Raw genomic sequence first — 18,640 nt, forward strand, 5'->3', positions numbered from 1 at the left:
AGATTTAGAAGTGAGTAGTTTTTCGAGATTTACGATTATACTGTAAATACATCCAAGTTATTATTGTAACAATGAGTTACAAGTACTTTAGAGCTAGCATTTTAATTGCAAATACTATATGTTTACGTTTTGTTTTCTCGTGCTTCCAACAACATTATCCTTCTTGCAGCAAGTGCCTAAAGCAAAAAGTGAACCATCAAAATTAGGTGACATTCCTCACTACAGACTGAATAATACATATCCAGCTTTTTTTTTTTTAATGATCTCACTCATCTAATGTTGGCTATGAAAGTGTGTAATAAAATGTTACTCATTTAAAAAGTATAAAACCATTTTGGATGCTACATTAATGTGCAAGATGCATTGAACTTGACATCCCAGTACATTAGAAATGTTTAGTTGCAAGCAATAGCATTACGTTACATTTACATTAATATCCTTATTGTTCCATTCAAAATTTATACATATATATATATATATGAGTTAGAAATCAGTAATTTAAAATCGAAATCTTTTAAGAATAATTCTCACGTATGGGGTCACCAGATTTTAGCAACAGGGAATGACTGACTTTTTAAAATACATCCATTTATGTAACCAGTAAGTTAGGCCTAGTGCAATATAGTGCAGAAAATATACAGTTTCCATTCTAGATTTTGATAGTCTTGTATTTATTTACACAAAGTTCAGCTCCTGGTGGTCCTTGATCTGCTTCTTTATTAAGGTACGATCTTAGTGCGGCACACTTCACGATGCTTTGCAAATTGGTCACAGCATGTTTTCATGTCTTTAACGCCAAGAAAGTCATTGGAAGTACTTGCTATTTATGCAACAAATTGTCTTCAATATCAAAGAGACTGCAAAACTGTCGGCTCACTAGTTGGGGTATGTGTGAATACGCCTGTCATTCATCCTACCAAATGCAGTTCGCTGAGGTTGTTCTCAAGAAGTTGACATCTAAACATTTCACCTCGCCTCACTCAAGTTGTGTATGTGTAAATCTGCCTTAATTATATTTTGTTTTGACAATTTTACAAATCATAAAAACATGGCTGTATATATATATGTATATATATAATATATATGATATATATATATATATATATATATATATATATATATATATGAAGAATAATAATAAACAAAAATTAACTAAATATCCAACTGCTTCCCATTCACCTTTGCCATCATAATAAGAATTGTATGGAGGGTGTGATGAGATAATCTATAGTGTTTAGGTTACAGGTACCCATAAAATCAATATAAACCACTTTTACAAGATAAATTAATATATTGTTAATTCAAAATATGCAAGTAATTAAGAAAAACAAATATTTTAAAAAATGGTAAAGGTTTAAATCAGGGGTCAAGGAGGGCCACTGGGTGATTTGCCACATAATAAAATTCACCTATAATTAAACACCAATATGTGCAATACATAGAACATACATAGACCCATAACACATCTTTTCAGCTGCCCCTTCTTTTTTGGTGTGATTTTATCATGTTTGTATTTATACTTTATCAGATGGTTTCACAGGCCCAGATTTGCACTAATTTTGATTTCCTGTACCAAAATTAACATTAGGTAGTCCAAGACTAGTGCTAATCAGGGTCTGTGAAACCAGCCATTTATGCAGAAGGAGTTCAAACATTTTGAGTGCCGAGTGTCGGCACTCTGCTACAGGAAGTGCCAAGAGTGCTGAGCACTGAATACTGGAAGTGCCAAGAGCGCCGAGCACTGAATACCGATGGTGCCATGAGTGCCGAGCACTGAATACCGGAAGTGCCGAGAGTGCAGAGCACCGAATACGAGGTGCCGAGAGTGCAGAGCACCGAATACCAGAGATGCTGAATGGCTTGACAGAGATCCCAGTGCCTAGAAGCTTGTACTTGTGTGCTGGCAGTAACGGAGTACATTTCATTGCATGTCATTTAAATATATTACCTGTACAGTAAACATGTATTTATTTCATGTAAAAGGTAATGTTATTAATAAATGTTATAAACTACAAAACAGCACTATTGGTTGTGTGTCGGAAGAGACTAAATGAGTCAAAAAGTACTCAAAATGTGGTTCAGGTTTTTCAATATTACAAATAACTGAGCTATCCAAAATATGTAAAGCATATTATACATACAAATAGTTCTTTGTCGATGGTACTTTGAGAGACCAACTTTGTGCCTAAAGATTTAATTCTACTAAACTGGATCATCGGTTCTGCTCCCATCATGAGAATATCAAACAGAGAAGGAACTTTGTTTTCTATGACCTTGCTCTGGAGTTAAGTCGTCAACCCTTTTTCCACAATCCCTATATACACTGTATGTCAATGACATTCATAACCTACTTTTTTGTGAGTTATCAAGTAGGACAGACTGGCAAAGCATCATTTTGGTTATTGCAAGTGTTTTGCAGATTTCCTTGGCATCTGCTGTGTGGTTTACCCATTTGAGCTACATTGAAATGAAATGGTAGCTGAACTCCAGAAAATAGTTGTTTAAATACATTAAACATTTTAGCTTTTTAGGATCAGTGAGGGGCTACTTCAACAGTTCTGTTGCCACTATATAGAAATCTTGAACAGATTTGAAGAATTTGATATAGCAGGAATCACATTTCCAAATGAACTATTTGCATTTGTGAAAAAATTAATAAATAGGAGAACAGCACTGCTGTTCGAAGTTTACAAATTCACCTATTCAAGGTAGCGTTCAAAAGTAGGTGTGGTTTCAGGAAAAGCTTCAATTTGGTAATTTCACCTATCATGGTGTTGAAGCAAACACAAAACTACACAATTTCATATATGAACCAACAGGTGGCACTTTATTAATTGCATCGAAATTGTGTTCTAGACCTCAAAAGTGAATATATGCAGGTTAGCATGTAAATAAATACATCCCTGCTAGCAAAGCACCATACAGCTTTCATAAATGACATACGGGTTCAGAAGAACATTTTTGGGACAGTTACAACTAAGCCATTTAAAAAAAAAAAAAAGCAGAGTCCAATACTACAGTAGTAATTAAAGTTGAATTTTAAATCATAGTTATTACCATGTTTAGATGCTGAAGAAATAACTACAAAATGACCAGTGATTTACAGTATATATTTTATTGATTTGTCAAACAAACAAAACAGCAAAAACACTGGACAATTACACACAAACACACACAGTTAGCAACTGACTTAAAACCTTGATCTACACCACAAGGATTCAAGCACAAGAAACTCCAGGTTATAATTTAGTTCCCAGTAATTAAAAACGGTATGGCATAACAAAAATAAGTTAAGCACAGTTTGGGATGTACAGTCCTACCAGAAAGCAGAGCAGACCAATCATCATAGTCAAAAGAAAAACCCCTCCTACTCCCAACTAAAACTGATCAGTTGTTGAGAGAATAGTGCCATTTAAAATGATAATAAAAAAATAAACCAATAAACAGTTTGTTCTTATAAATATTTCAGCATATTCAAAAGCTCTGAATGTGTGACTTGCTTTTAAAACACTTTGTCTCCAAGAGCGTTAGTACTTAACCCTTTATCTACCAATACATGACAGTTACTGTACAGTCTAAAGCTCACCCCCTGGTTAGAAGTTAACAGGTGAAGTGGAGGTAAATTCCCTTTAACTCTTTCCCACTATCAAGCCTGGAAATAACCTCCATCAGATTTGCCACTGAAGAGTTCTTCCTGAAGATCATGATTGTGGGTACTTAAATAAACACACATGTCAAATTAGACCTCAACCTGTTAATACATTTAGTGCTATTTTGTGGTGGTGAGGGTGGGGGTTGGCAGGGTTACCTCTAACAAATAACAAATGCACACGTGTGAAGAGTTTAGGTTGCAAGTATTTAAGTGGCTTATGCAATTATTTATCTTGTTTTGATAGAACATTGCTTAAAGCTCTTATGTGCTGTGTCCCTACTGCAGTTTTACAATGTGCAGAACACTTCTCTAGTGTGGAACATTAACTTATGTTCGACTCCATCTCCCCAGGGGAGATCAGAATTAAAAATAATTACTTAGTCGAATATAAACGTGCCATTGAAAAGAAATGTTGGTGTTTAAACATATGCAAGACATAGATGCCTACAGTGGTAGATTTAAAAAAAGAGGAGAATATTTTTAAATGCTGCACGTTATCATACAAATAGCCTCTCTAACACTGATTTATATACTTCTCGATAAAAGCCCAACGTATATAAAATTATTAGATCTCAAAATAAGACTGATTTACTGTACACCTGAATTAACATTAGCAGCGTAACATCAATGGAAACACCTTTGGGTAAATCAATGACAAAAAGATTTTAAAAACAATTTAGTTTCTATACAATTGTGCAGTGTTTTGCGTTATAAAAATCAATCAGATAGCATCATCTATAATACATAGTCACCAATTCTGGCTCATTTTGTCTTCCTCAGCTGTTTCAATGCACGTATTTGAAATATAAAACCTAGTTTCGTATTTTAAAAAGGACGCTGGTTTTTAGTAGGTATATACCCATAAATTATTTAAAAACAATAAAAGGAACAGATACAAAAAAAAGAAGTTGCTCCACTATTTTCATTTTAAAAAGTTACTGTGAATAGGCACTGAAAAAAGGCAATATCTGTGGGGGAAAAAATAACACACCAACACTATCAAATTATACCATACCCACAATTACTGTTTAGTAAAACTTATAAACTGAATAAGTGAACTGAATTTAAAAAGTATATGAAAATAAGACCATTAATGTCCTTAGCATATGTCTAAGGAAAAAAAATACATGTTCATCTTAGAAGCACCTTGTTTACAGTGATATTTTATTTGCAGGATATTTTAGTAATCAGTAGATAGAAGGGAGTAGCTGCAATAACTGAGGTAGACAAAATGAAATGTTGTCCACATGGGGGCAGTACAGGAACAACCAGTATATTAGAAGATCAAAGTGTTGGATTGGAGCATTTCTTTCACACAGCTAAAGTGCAATGGAACGGAGCATGATTTTAAAAAATATTTGAAGGTAACAGATAACAATAACAAGTATTTTCTCCCCCCCCCCCCCCCCCCCCCAATTTTAGAGCATATACAAATTCATCAATAACTTGTCTCTACTGAATGTGTGTACTGAAAAGTACCAGCCAAACATGCATGCCCTTTAATCTGCAAATTCTAAATTAAATCTAAAAACATTCCCCATAGACACCAGCAGTTTGCTTAAAATCTAATTTTTTTTTACAAAATTTAGAAAGATGTGTGGAAATAAAAAGCTTGCGACAGTTTCTCCAAATCTTTGCCGAATGAAGAAATTTAAGTTTGTGTAATTTTCTTAACACCAAGTGTACGAATGGGGCACCCTTTTTAGTATCTGTATAATTTTCCAACTGAAGTTAAATGGCAGAACCAACCACACATCTTGAAACTTGAATTGAAGATTTCATTGTAACATGGAAGACAGGAAGCTGCAGGTATAAAATCATGGTTTCCTACCAGTTCACAGGTAATTAATCAGCAAATCATAGGTCTGGTGTTAAGCAGGCATAGATCAAGAGCAAACTACTTCTGCATTGGTCTCCTTAATTCACAGCTAAGTAAAAACAGAAGGAAAATGAATGTTTAGTACGAGTCCTACTATACTAGATCAAAACGCCCTACCTAAAGGACTACCAGTCTTCAGAGGTCATCCTGTAGGTATGCACCAAGGATAACACAAGCAGCTTTCATGGACTTGAACATACTACAAAAAGAGGCGAGGTTGTCAATTGATTTAACAAACTAGGTACATTCCACTTGCTAAAAAAAATTAAATTGATTTAAAAAAAAGTGCAAACGAAAAAAGGCATCCAATGTTTTCATTTATTAAGGCTTGGAAAGTAATTCTTTGAAAGAGCTTTTTCCAGCATGGTGCCCATAGTCTGTCCTTGCTGTACATGTATAGCTTATTTCTGAAGACACTCCCAAAACTTATTTCAATCTCTCTACGAGTTCCTGTGTGAGGCCAAGGTTTATGAGCTGTGTTGTAGAGAGCTGTGCTAGCTGGGGAAAAGACTTCAGAAGTTTCTCCCAACACAGTTCCAACAAGCTGGGTACTACCAGCCAGATCTTAAACAGGGAGCCAGTCCTCCTGTTTTCATGAATATTTACCACTCCGCCATGGACATACATACAGCCAGCCTGAAAACAAAACGTGATAAAACAGGCAGTTAAGAGTTTGTAGTAGATCAAGTTAGCCTTCACAGTTAACTTGTGTTCACTTTGTCAAAGCCCAATCATACACCTAGAAAGCTTTTGGGAGTTTATAACAGCAATAAATGCACCCTGACGCAAAAGTGGTCTTACATACACTGCAAGTGTTACTTACTGGGGTTACAGCTGCACAGTGAAAATAAGCAGGCTCTGGCATGACTGCTGGTAGTTTTGTCCACTGGAATGTTTGTAAATTCATTTTCCAAAGATCTCCTAGTATCAATTCTCCATTATAGCCTCCACATATATACACATCTTAAAAATAAAAAAATAAAAACATTAATGGTTGGTTTCACAGACCCCAATTAGTACTAATCTTATTTCATTACCACATTAGGTGGTCCAAGATTACTGCTAACCAGGGTCTGTAAAACTAGCTATAAACCCACTAAAATTATACAATTTACAGCACACTATTTTATTATACAACTGATTTGTCTGAAAATGTTCCAACACCATAATCTGAGAAACAATTTTAGCTTACATTCACACATTATTTCACCAAGACCATTATTTCACAAGACCATGTTTTTACCAGACAGAAAGTGCTAAATTGCATCTTACCACTTCCTATCTGTACACAGCTGTGACATCTCCTTGCTGCAGGAAATCCTTAAACAAAAAAAAAACAAAAAACAAATTCCCAATTGGCCTCCAAAACAATTGGCTCAAAAAGAAAGCACACACACCACTGTACATGCTTATCTTTACTGTTTCACTGGACACATACCTATTTTGTCGTGCGGCTTAGTTGTTATTTCTTCCCATGAATTGGTTTCTAAATTGTAGGCATGTACCTGAAAAAAATGAAATCTATAAAATATCAACAATAAAATCTATAGTCACTAGGATGAACTTTACATTACCATTTGGAATGGTTACTACATTGTGGCCGGACGGAAGCCCTGCACAATCAAGTCCCAGCCACTTGGTAGAAAAGGGACGGTCAGCCTGAAAAGGAGGAATTTGAAAGGAGAAGCTCCAAAGGCAGCGCTGCCCAGCTTGGAAAGTAAGAATTTGTTTTGTTTAAACCTTTTATTTCGGTGGATCTTGTGTTTTTGTTCCTGTATTAGTTTGTTTCATTAATAAAACGTGTGCATTAACGCTTTCACTGCAGCTTCTTGATTCTGAGTCTCATTTCACAACATATAACACCATTCTATGCTCCTAAAGTGTAGGCAACCACAATAAAGCTATTCAAGTCAATTTTCTTTCTAGGCCCTGCTCTTTTACACCTGGAACCAATAATGTTTAGTCAGACTGACTGATGCTAACAGATTAAAAATACTAGGTAAAATTAAGTTTATACACTGCTCTAAACAATAAAAAGGATTTTCAGAGATAGTTTCGTCTTAAGCAACGCAAGTCATTAAAAATGTGTCTCAGGGGAGTTAGCTACTATTTCAATACAGGACCTGGGATGATTTAACACATACTATACACATCTCTGAATATCCCAGATTTGTCCAGAGCACTGTATCAAAATATATTTATATATTTTAGAGGCAAAACAAGTTTGTAGAATGTTTTCTCTGTCCGTGAACAGGCAGGTAAAACATGTCTCGTACAGTACCTTATCCAAAGGATAAGATGTCCACGATGTTCCCCCTCCAAGGATGTATATCTTCTGTCCATCATGTGTAATTTCATGTCTGTACCTTTGCGTAAGAAGATAAGGACAACCATAAGTGATTTTTGTAGCAAAAAACAAATATGTTGGCACATAAAACCGGCAGCTTATTTACACTAAAAATACCAGTTTACTTCTCAGCTTGGATGAGAACCCAGCATTTCTCACCTTTCCTCAGGTAGGTCATCTGGGGGGTTGTTTGGTTTAAGATGAATCCATTCACGTGTGGTCAAGTCTAATCTGTGAAGATCTGTGCTGTAAATATAACCTGTTGTTCCTCCAAATACATACAAGTAGCCATTTATAATTGCCATTGCCTTCAAAATAAAAAAAAAAAATATATAAATCATTTAAATTATATTACTGTCCCAACTTAGAATTATTCACGACCTCTAGTCACATTCAATAAAACACGGACAACTACACTTTATGCAGGAGTTATCACTTGAATGAGCTATGCTGTCAATGTCAGTTCATGAAATTAAGAAATATAATTGCACACCATCCCCGTAAATTACATTTGTTTTCTAATAAAGGTTGATATATGGATACATTCCTACTGCGTTTGTTGTTTGACACAGCCGCCAAAACATACTATTAATAATATATAACAAGAGTCGATAACTTGCCATTAGGTTTATTTGCGGTCAGTAAACAGCCACTGAAAGTCTTTTTGTGAAAGAGACTCTGACAACTACCTAATTAATGCTTTATGGATAACTCTCAAAACCACTGCAACAGCTCATTTATAAAAACTTGTCTCCACCCCTAGTAGTAGATTAACACTACAAAACAGGAATAACAAACTCTAAAATACAAAATTAAACACTGTACCTGTCCATAAATTCGGTTAGGTTTCTTTCCACGACAACTGAGTAGAGACCAACGTTTGTATTTAACATTACAAACATGGACATCATTTCCATTGCTCTCACCAAATGGAATTCCAGTGCCACCAAACACCAGCAAGTTGTTTCCATGTAAAACAGCTGAAAAGGTGGGAGAGAAATACTTATACTTTGGTTACAAGTAAACTTAAAGGTACAGCTGTACAGGGCTGTAACGAAAGGTACATTTTGACATTTGAAGGTTCACAAGACATTACTGAACGAAGATTTGAACCTTCAAAAAAGTACTAATTTGCATAATTTACTACTCGATTATATTTGATTGAAAATCCCATTATCTTGCAGGTAATACATAAAAATGCATATGTTATATAGAACAGTAATCATGTTTTTATAATTGAAATGAAACAGAAGTACATGTACACGTAATTGATGCTGCTTGCGATACTTACACATACAGTAGTGTTGGACGATAATGCAATGTTCCGTTATCAAATCGGCTGTAAATTATAACGATAAATCACTTTAAACTGCTCGTGTTCACATGCGCTGTAACCAATCAACATGAAACTTGGCATGTATCATCCCGTGTAGATTACAGTTCAGATGCCAAAACATTGTGTCACCCAAGATGGCAGCCTGATGCATTTCTTCTTGGGAACAGGTTGATCTGAAACTTTGCATGTGTCACCAGCAACCAAACCCTCTAAGTTTGCAAAGCAGAAGTTGCTGCGATACATTTTACTATCAAAATGGCTGCCACCAAGTTCGCCAAAACACCAAACTGTTTCTAAAGTGTTCAAAGTGAACAGTTTTTGCACAGGTTTGCGATTTGATTCGTAAATATAACACTGTAGTTATTTTATTAATTATCATTTCAAATCAAACTATACGAGTTGTACTGAGTTTGTACAGTTCTGTAATTGATTAATTTACTGCAGTTCTTTCAACTGTTTGTGTAAGGACATTGAACTAAAAAAATGTTAATGTCATGGCTCATGTGCACCTGTGGTTAACTCGACACCCCAGATAAGTGAACACTAAATGGCATCCCCATGGAACAGAGTTGATCGAGGTTGACCATTTTTTATTATTTTTAAATTTTTTTTTTTTGTTAACAGAAAAGGCTGGGGAAACGTGGTTGGTGCATCACATTTTAAAAAGATTTTGCTAGGTATATCACTGTCAAAGTAAACTAACTTTAAAACATTCTGTTTTTGTAATATATTGTATTGCATACATCTCCAGTAAACACTAACTTGTTTTACATTACTAGTTTCTGTGTTTTATTATTCATGCATTCTAGTCATACGCTAGGATAGCACATTACAGCATTTGCATGAACCTATGTGTGTCGTCCCCCCCCCCCCCCCCCAAAGTGTGGGGATAAATGAGTTGAACTGTTTTGAGGATCACATTTCCCTTTGACCAATGATCAATAGGGATGTTTTGTGGAGTTAGACAAACTTGTTTACTTGTGCATTTTAAGTGAATCCCTCTGTCCATATGACACTTCACATTTTTGCATATATCTGGACAGACGCTTATCTAATTGTCATGAAACCTGGTATTAACAATATTTAGCATATTTGGCAGTACATATCTACACTTCCATTGAATGTATCTAGAGAATCTTGGAGGTCTGTCAAAGTCTGTCTCAATGTCTAGTCTAAACATTTGTCATGTAATTAATTGGGTTTCTTCTAGTATTTCTAAATTGAACACTATTGAGTTTAATTATGAAATGTTATTTGTTTTTTTTACAAATTGTGATTAAATTCCATGACCAATTCTTATACTATAATACCGTCATGGTCATCAACTATCATATCAATAGCACTTCTGTAACTTAAAAGTAATGAGATATGGAGGGGGGTGTTACTGATGTTACTGACACTTTTAGCATTCACTTTGAATTAGGTGACGCCAACTGTTCCAGCCACAACACTATAGGTTAACTTATGTTAAATTATGTTTTGTCAGGTGGAGGTCCCATTACCTACAGTATTGTAATAGGATACATAGGCTTTACAGGAGTGAAGGAAAAAAATAAACATCTGGGAAAAGAAACCAGGGGTGGGTTGGGGAACTTGAGTGTGAGACACCTTGAGTAAATATACAAGTGTCACCTACCCGACATGGACGCTAACTCTCTGGGCATGTACCCTTCTGTTCTCATTTGCTGCCATGTTCCAGTTGCAAAGTGATACCTCCAGAGCTCCCTAAACAAGGGGTAGTCTTCATTTTCAGATCCTCCCGACTCATCAAAATCAGGATTGTACCCTCCAAACACATACAGATTAGCATTGTCTGCAACACAGCGGTGTCCGCTCCGAGCAGGGGGCAGGCGGTTACCTGGAGAGAGGAGGAGGGAAACAAAACATTAAAATGCAGGAGGTGCACTGTTCTTTTAATAGGACAATCACATTTTCTATAGTGCAACCATGGTTTGCACAGAACAGTGAGCCTCAGCTGGTTAATGTTTAACACTGTCTCGTCGTCCATGTACCATTCTTGGTAGGGTCCAGCATTTGGGAGGGAGGGTCCTTAAAGTAAATCTCAACCACATTAAAATGTTACAAGAAACAGGTAGAAAAATGCATTTAAACAAGCCAACCCTGATTTTTTTTTTTTTTTAATTCTTATTCTCCCCACGTTCTTAGCTATTGTAACATTTACCCATTAGTCAAGCTAGTTACCAATGTACAATCCAATATTTGCAGAGGATACAGAGTTATTACAACTGGAAGAGAAGAAACTTATTTCAAACATATTCTGAAAACCTACAGCAAAATTCTATTTATAACAATGTAAATACATTCCTAAATGAAAGCTATATTCAGTATAGAATCCCAGGAATGCTGATGGCAGGTAATACAATATCTTTAGTACTTAATCCCAGAGTTTGAAATTACTACCCCTACTAATTTACCTGTGGCAGGTAAATTTCACATACAAACACACCCCAGTGGCATATCTGTTTTCGTTGCAGTTTTGTTTTGCGCCCAAGGATGCAGGAAGTGGGAGTGCTGGCCTTATCCCCACACACCGCACCGCACTCAACATTTAGAACAACCCAGAGTAAAGAATATTTTAACTATTAACGTGATATGTCAATATATCTATCAATGAACAAAGGATATTATAACATTGCCATATTCCTTTTCACTTTTAAGCACCAATCCATACTAATTTAAATGAACCAAAGTTCCACACTATTTTTACTGCTGCTGTCTTCTCTGCCATGTACTATTTATTCAGTACATTGTATGCTTTTTATTAACTGCTACTGTAGTAGCAATTATTTCAAATCAACATACATGAAAACTGAAATAATCAATCTTAATATGTAGCCACAGCATAAAGCCTCCAGTAGTACACAGTTTTAGAAAGTGTCTACAGCAGCTTTTCAGTCTTGTTTGAGTTACAGTAGTGACAAGCACAATTTGAAATGGTTTGTTGATTTGAACACTAGTTCAAAGAGGTAATGTATTGTTAAGTTGGTCATGATTAAGTAAATAGTTCCGATAATGACTTAAAAAAAAAGTTTCTCTTGTTCCCATTTAATATATTAAACATACATTGCAAAGCAAACTCAGCATTTATGGTGAACTATCAATAAACATTACAGTGAGCCAGTAGAATACGTGTGGGGCTGGTGGATTTTCCCACCCATTAGCACTGGTGGTTAAATGGATGGAAACGTTAAAGCCCTGTTATCCAAATATTGCTACTTAGTTAAGATTACTTGTACCTACCACTGCAAAATACACCTTCTGAATCTACTACTGTATATAGGCCTACTATTCAGTGTATCGTAGATACATTATCAACATTTTTAGCATTTCCTTGCTAAACAAGACACTTAACCACAGATAAATTACACATTCAACCTTTAAACTCAATTAAATTAAATGACAAACTAGTCATCAAGAGGTCTTTCTGCTGACATTGAGACTTAGTCAAAACATTTGTCCGTTACCACCATTGCAGTGTGTTAGCTTTAGATTAAACATATTTAAAGAACCTCTTATACTCCTTACAAATCACAACAGTTTGGCTTTAAAAACGACATCTAGAACATATACTCGACAACTTGAAAAAAAAGATAAAGACAGTAGCTGCAACACATTGTATGTAAAGCATTTAAGCATGCTGCCAATGTTGGTACCCAATTAAACAGAGGGCAGTGCTACTGAAGACAGCTTTTCCAACACTAGCCACTAAATACTGCAGTGTACCAAAACATCACAAAAAAGTGTACCAATAATCCCAGTAATATTGCCCAAAGTCCACAATTCTCAGGATAACACATTTCAATAGTGGTATTAATCAACAACTATCACCTTTGCACAGTCCAAAGCAATCTAGGGGATGACAACATTGATTTGTTCTGCCTCCAAATGCTTCCAGTTTCTCATTACTTCAGTGGAAAAGTGAGAAAGTCAAGGAAAACAGCAGATAGCTAAATACCAGAGAGCACATTTAAAACTAAAAATAGCCCTACATAAGAAAATAAAAAATAAGGACCAGTGCAATAGAAGAATGCCCTACTGTACATACAAATTTAAAGTAACAACTGCAGAGACTCTCACCAATAACAAGTGTTGATTCTTTTGTTTTTCATCTGGTAAAAATCACCCACCTTCTCTTAAAAACCTGTTAGGGATCCTGAGGCTTGGGCATGGTTGACTGAAGTTTCTCCTAGCCGGCAGCCACCGTACTCTCTTCTTAGAGCCTGTCACCACAATTACCAGTAATGAGTCAGTCACACAGACAGCAGGGCATCAAACAAACATACCACAAACCAGCAGAAAGGTTTTGCATGCACTTTATTTTTATAAAAGACAAGTACAGTAGTTATGAACCACATTGGGGCTTTTAAAGCTAGGACAACTTTAACAGGTGGGGCAGAGATGAGGACCTCTTAATTTAAGGGCAAAAAGCTCAAGAGCCCATCTCCCATCAGCCTTTGGAACACCTTTAAGGAGCAGAGACTGCTCGAAATAACTATTGGATTTTGCCTAGTAGGCTGTACATGCAAAACCTTGGAGGAGGCATGTCTTTCAACTAACTACTGTACTTTATGGACCGATGTGTTTTGTAATTAAATTAAATGCCTATACAGGACAAACATTTCAGACAGACCAACATTTCTAAAAGACAAGATTCATTTTTTTTGGAGCAACAGAATAGATACCGCCCACCACATCATCCAATTTGAAATGCCCCCACCGCTGCAACACAGGTACTTAAACAACGGACGACCGACTTTTCCTGCGTTAAAGTAAACCGACACACTCCCCTCCCCCTACCCCCCAGCTACTGAACCATGGATGCAAGGTCCAACCTGGCTACACTCAGCCTATCTTCATCAGGCACCTGCCACCAGTAGTGGTCACTGAATCACAATACAGTTCTCCCTGTGGCCTCTCAGTCAAAATCTCCCATAGCCAACATTGGCAACCAGCAATTTCCTGCTTGCATAACTGCTCTCCACTAGGTAGTGCATTACAAGGTGAGTCACATGACCTACTGTGATGGGAAGCACAATGAAAGGATAAAAGTCATTTTACAGTACAGCATTCTTACAATTGTTAAACTGTATGAAACTTTTTTATACCTTATCATTTTATAACACTTGGCTCAACTACAAAGAGAAATCTGACCAGACTATTTGTTATACTGTATACAAGCAAATCAAAGCATAACACAATCTCTTGAAAAACACAACAAAATAAGTTATGTTAATTTACAAGAGACTACCTCAAATAATGCATGTTCTTAAAGTAAATCTGTATTTTAGAAAGAAACAATGTCAAACATTTAGTGCTGGGATGAACACGGGATTTTCATGTCACATTTTCTGGATAAAAACGCCACTGTTGAAGGATCATTGGTAAGGCTGTGAATACGAAGGAAAATGAAGACCAAAGAGCATTCTACAGAAGTTAGAGATAAAGTAATACAAATGCATAGATTAGGGAAAGGGTACAAAATAATATCCAAGTGTTTGGATATCCCAGTGAGCACAGTTGGATCAATAATCAGGAAGTGGAAGCTGCATCACACCACCCAGGCACTGCCAAGAAAAGGCCATCCCTCAAAACTCAGCACTCAAACAAGAAGACTTGTGAGAGAAGCCACAGAGAGGCCAATAATCACGCTGAAGGAGCTACAGAGTTCAGTGGCTAGGAGTGGAGTAATGGTGCACCAGTCAACCATATCAAGAGCTCTGCATAACACTGGCCTGTATGGGAAGGTGGCAAGAAAGAAGCCGTTACTCAAAAAGTACCATCTGAAAGCACGCCTGGAGTTTGCCAGAAAGCATGAGAGTAACCCAGCTGCGATGTGGGAAAAGGTTTTATGGTCAGATAAGACCACAGTAGAGCTTTTTGGCCAAAACTCAAAGCGCTATGTGCGACGCAAACCTAACACTGCCCATCCCTCAAGACACACCATCCCTACAGTGAAGTATGGTGGTGGCAGCATCATGCTGTGGGGATGCTTCTCATCAGCAGGGACTGGGCATCTTGTTACAACTGAAGGAAGAACAGAAGGAGAAAAATACAGGAAAATACTGCAAAATTCTGCTTCAGTCCGCTAAAAAACTGAAGCTTGGGAGGAAATTCACCTTTCAGCAGGACAGTGATCCCAAGCTCAAGGCCAAAGCAACACTGGAGTGGCTCAAGAACAAAAAGGTGAATGTCCTACAGTGGCCCAGTCAAAGTCCTGATCTCAATCCCATTGAGAATCTGTGGCACTATTTGAAAATTGCGGTCCACAAGCCTCGTCCAACCAACCTGAACAACCTGGAGCAAATCTGCCAAGAAGGGGCCAAAATCACTCCGACACTGTGTGCAAAGCCGGTACATACTTACCCCAAAAGACTTAAAGCTGTTATTGCAGCGAAAGGTGGCTCTACCAAAGATTAATGTGTGGGGGTTGAATACTTATGCAAGCAAGATATTTCAGTTTTTTATTTTTCTTAAAAATATTTCCCAACATAAAACCAATGTCACCTTACAATAATTGATTCTGAGTTTCAGCGTTTAAAAATAAAATATCAAACAGAACAAAATTTCAATGTACCATTTGTAATTCAGTAATATGAGAGAACTGGTCAGGGGTCTGAATACTTTTGCAAGGCACTGTATGTATGTATGTATACACACACATACATGCACAAAAAACATTTTCATTTTAAAACAGGCCATTTTGAACTATAAAAAGTTAAATAAAGTACTCAGTTTGCTTGTCTTTCATGAATCTGTTACATTTTAATTCTCTGGGTCATTTCACTTCAGCAGTGTATGGGGTCAAGCATCATACTGTCTGCACAACATCTTGGGGAAAGCCGCCAGTTGGTTACTAACAAGGAAGTATTAAAGTAGCCTACATACATGCATTACTTGATTAATATAAAAAGTAAACCTCACCTTTTCCCCCCATATTTGTTATGCAACGTCAGCATTAGTGGTTTGGTCCGACACAAGTGCTTTCCAAATTCTAACAAGAATACGTTTCTATGATCAGAATTACCTACTGTACATTCTTTCATATTTTAAATTGACACTTTGTGCACATGCCAACATTTGTTAAATGCCAACAGATTGTCTTGAACGTGTATTTTCACCAATAACTAAAACAAGCCCTATTATATAAGAATAGGCCTGTTTGAGTTATACCTTTGCAGGTTCAAAACAGAATGTGTTTGGGCAAAGTCAGACCCATCAATACTATATCATAAACCAGTATTTGTACTTTATTGGGATCCCCAAATTTTCATCAGGGGCCTTCCCTTCAGATTTTTTTAGTTCAGAGTCCTTGACCATAAATGAGTACGTTTGAGAGCCCTGCATAAAAGGTTCACATATTGTGCGAGGACTCAAAGTATAGACCACCATGACCTACAGCAATAGCCAGAGGTTTCGCATCACCCTATAGAATTAACACATTTTGCTTCATATAGTCTAATGAAACCTGTTGACTAATGTTACGTTAATATGCTGAATTACACCACTTTGTAGTTTTCCATATAACTAAAAACATAACATTTCAAAATCTAATATGAAATACTGTACTACTATTACGACTTCCAGTAGACACTTGCAATATCATGACATCAAGAGGGTCTACAATTACATAATTTTATAAAATTTATATATATATATATATATATACACATACACACACACTATATATATATATATATATATATATATATATATATATATATATATATATATATATATATATATAAAATTTTCCAGTCTTTTACATTGTTTTTAATGTATTACCATATTTTTTCACCATTAACAAAACAGTATGAGAATATTTACCACATGCAATACATTGGGTCTTGTACATTTATTTTACTTGTGCAACTCTGCGGTGGACTTGTCATTTTGTCTTGTTTGTAGTGATTTTTTTTTTTCTTTTTAAAGAAACCGATTGTCTGTTTCTAGTTTAAGTTGTGCTAGGCGTACCACATTCTGACGATGTACCAATTTGTAACACACCTGCCCCTTTTTTATCCCCCAGATTCTGCTAAGCAAGTTAACAACTGAATAAGTCATTCTGCTAAAACTCTACAACTTGACACGTAATTTGCTTTATGCTTACATTTTTTTTTTTAAATGTCCCAAATTCAAAAAATTATTTTTTTAAATATTTTAAAAATAAGTAATGAATCGACAAATGTCAATTTAATTCTTGCATTTGTTATTACATTAACCAATATATAACTGATAGTGTACCGGTACTGTATAATAAGAGATATTTAAAACGCATATATAAATAAAGTAGAATAAAATAACAATAACTTGTAACTTTATTTAGTAAAGGCTGCAAACAAGCAATTATTAAATTAGAATTTCAACATGAGCCTGACTGATGCCTCATACAGGCCCGCGCTGGTTATAAAACAAAACAAACCCAAAAATATGTACAGTATACTTCAAGTGTTCAGTGACTAACAAATAACTATCATATTTTAATAAAAACAACAAGACATAATTTTAAAACTGACCTGCTGCTCTCAGAGAAGGCCTCCCTGACAGTTTCTCAAACTTATTCAGCAGATCCAAAAAGTTCGTATTTTCACCGCCTCCTGCAGCTACTGACATGTCTTCCGAAAGTAAATTTAATAAATTAACAATAAAATGAAAAAAATAAATACTTAGTAAAATCTTTGTGTGCTAGGTTTTATTTATTTTTCGTTGTTTCTCCCCAAACACAACAATCCTGCCCACCTCGCCGAAAAAAAAAAAGAATCCAATGGAAGGTAGCTTTAAATATAACAAGCCAATCAGAAATACCCTTATTACGACCTGAATAGAGGATGGGTGCTGATGCAGTAAAAAATACCAAAAAACAAAATAACTGTACGATTCTTGGTGACAGAGTTTAAGCAAACATAGTTAATGCTGACTTGAAAGGTCACTTATTTTAAACCGGGCTGAAGTTAGTTATTACCGATTCGAGGCTGAAGTTAGTTACTTATTCGCACAGTTACTTATTGAATTAGCTCATACTTGAAGGGTGAAAACACATTGATAGTCTGTATGTGCCACCTCAAGTGGGGTATCATTTAATGCGAGCATTTCCCTTCAAAATAAAATACATTTCAGTGTCACAAGTAGGCATTCATAGGCTATGCCATGATCTATACCCCCATCCCCTTATTAACTGTTTGCCACTTTATTGACTACTAGCTCACATTCCACCTGACGTGGGATATCATTTTAAACTTGAACATTTATCTTCCAATGAAATATAACCCCACCTCTTGTCAGTAGTTTAAAAAATAAATACTTTGGATGGCCAGGGGTATAAGCCATTTATGTGTACCATTTATGAAACACTTAATTATATATGTATTAAGCTTTTACAAATACGATATAACTCCCTAACCAAATACA

The 18,640-nt window shown here is 35.9% G+C and overlaps 1 protein-coding gene across 2 annotated transcripts; it reads right to left on the reverse strand.

Annotated features, from left to right (window-relative positions):
• Positions 1–5,050: 5,050 nt before the first annotated feature.
• On the reverse strand, positions 5,051–17,980 carry LOC121318377 (kelch domain-containing protein 10-like). 2 transcript variants are annotated; one of them, XM_041254960.1, is made up of 10 exons: positions 17,749–17,980; positions 13,363–13,455; positions 10,851–11,072; positions 8,704–8,858; positions 8,038–8,186; positions 7,813–7,897; positions 6,970–7,036; positions 6,804–6,851; positions 6,355–6,494; positions 5,051–6,167 (listed from the first exon to the last, which is right to left on the reverse strand). In XM_041254960.1, the coding sequence occupies exons 1-10, from the start codon at positions 17,843–17,845 to the stop codon at positions 5,958–5,960; spliced, it is 1,266 nt and encodes a 421-aa protein (XP_041110894.1). In that variant the 5' UTR covers positions 17,846–17,980; the 3' UTR covers positions 5,051–5,957. The 2 variants fall into 2 exon arrangements, with proteins under 2 accessions (XP_041110894.1, XP_041110895.1); XM_041254961.1 differs by lacking the exon at positions 13,363–13,455.
• Between the last annotated feature and the right edge of the window lie 660 nt (positions 17,981–18,640).

Source organism: Polyodon spathula, chromosome 7 (genome assembly GCF_017654505.1).
Source record: "Polyodon spathula isolate WHYD16114869_AA chromosome 7, ASM1765450v1, whole genome shotgun sequence".
Lineage (NCBI taxonomy): Eukaryota > Metazoa > Chordata > Actinopteri > Acipenseriformes > Polyodontidae > Polyodon > Polyodon spathula.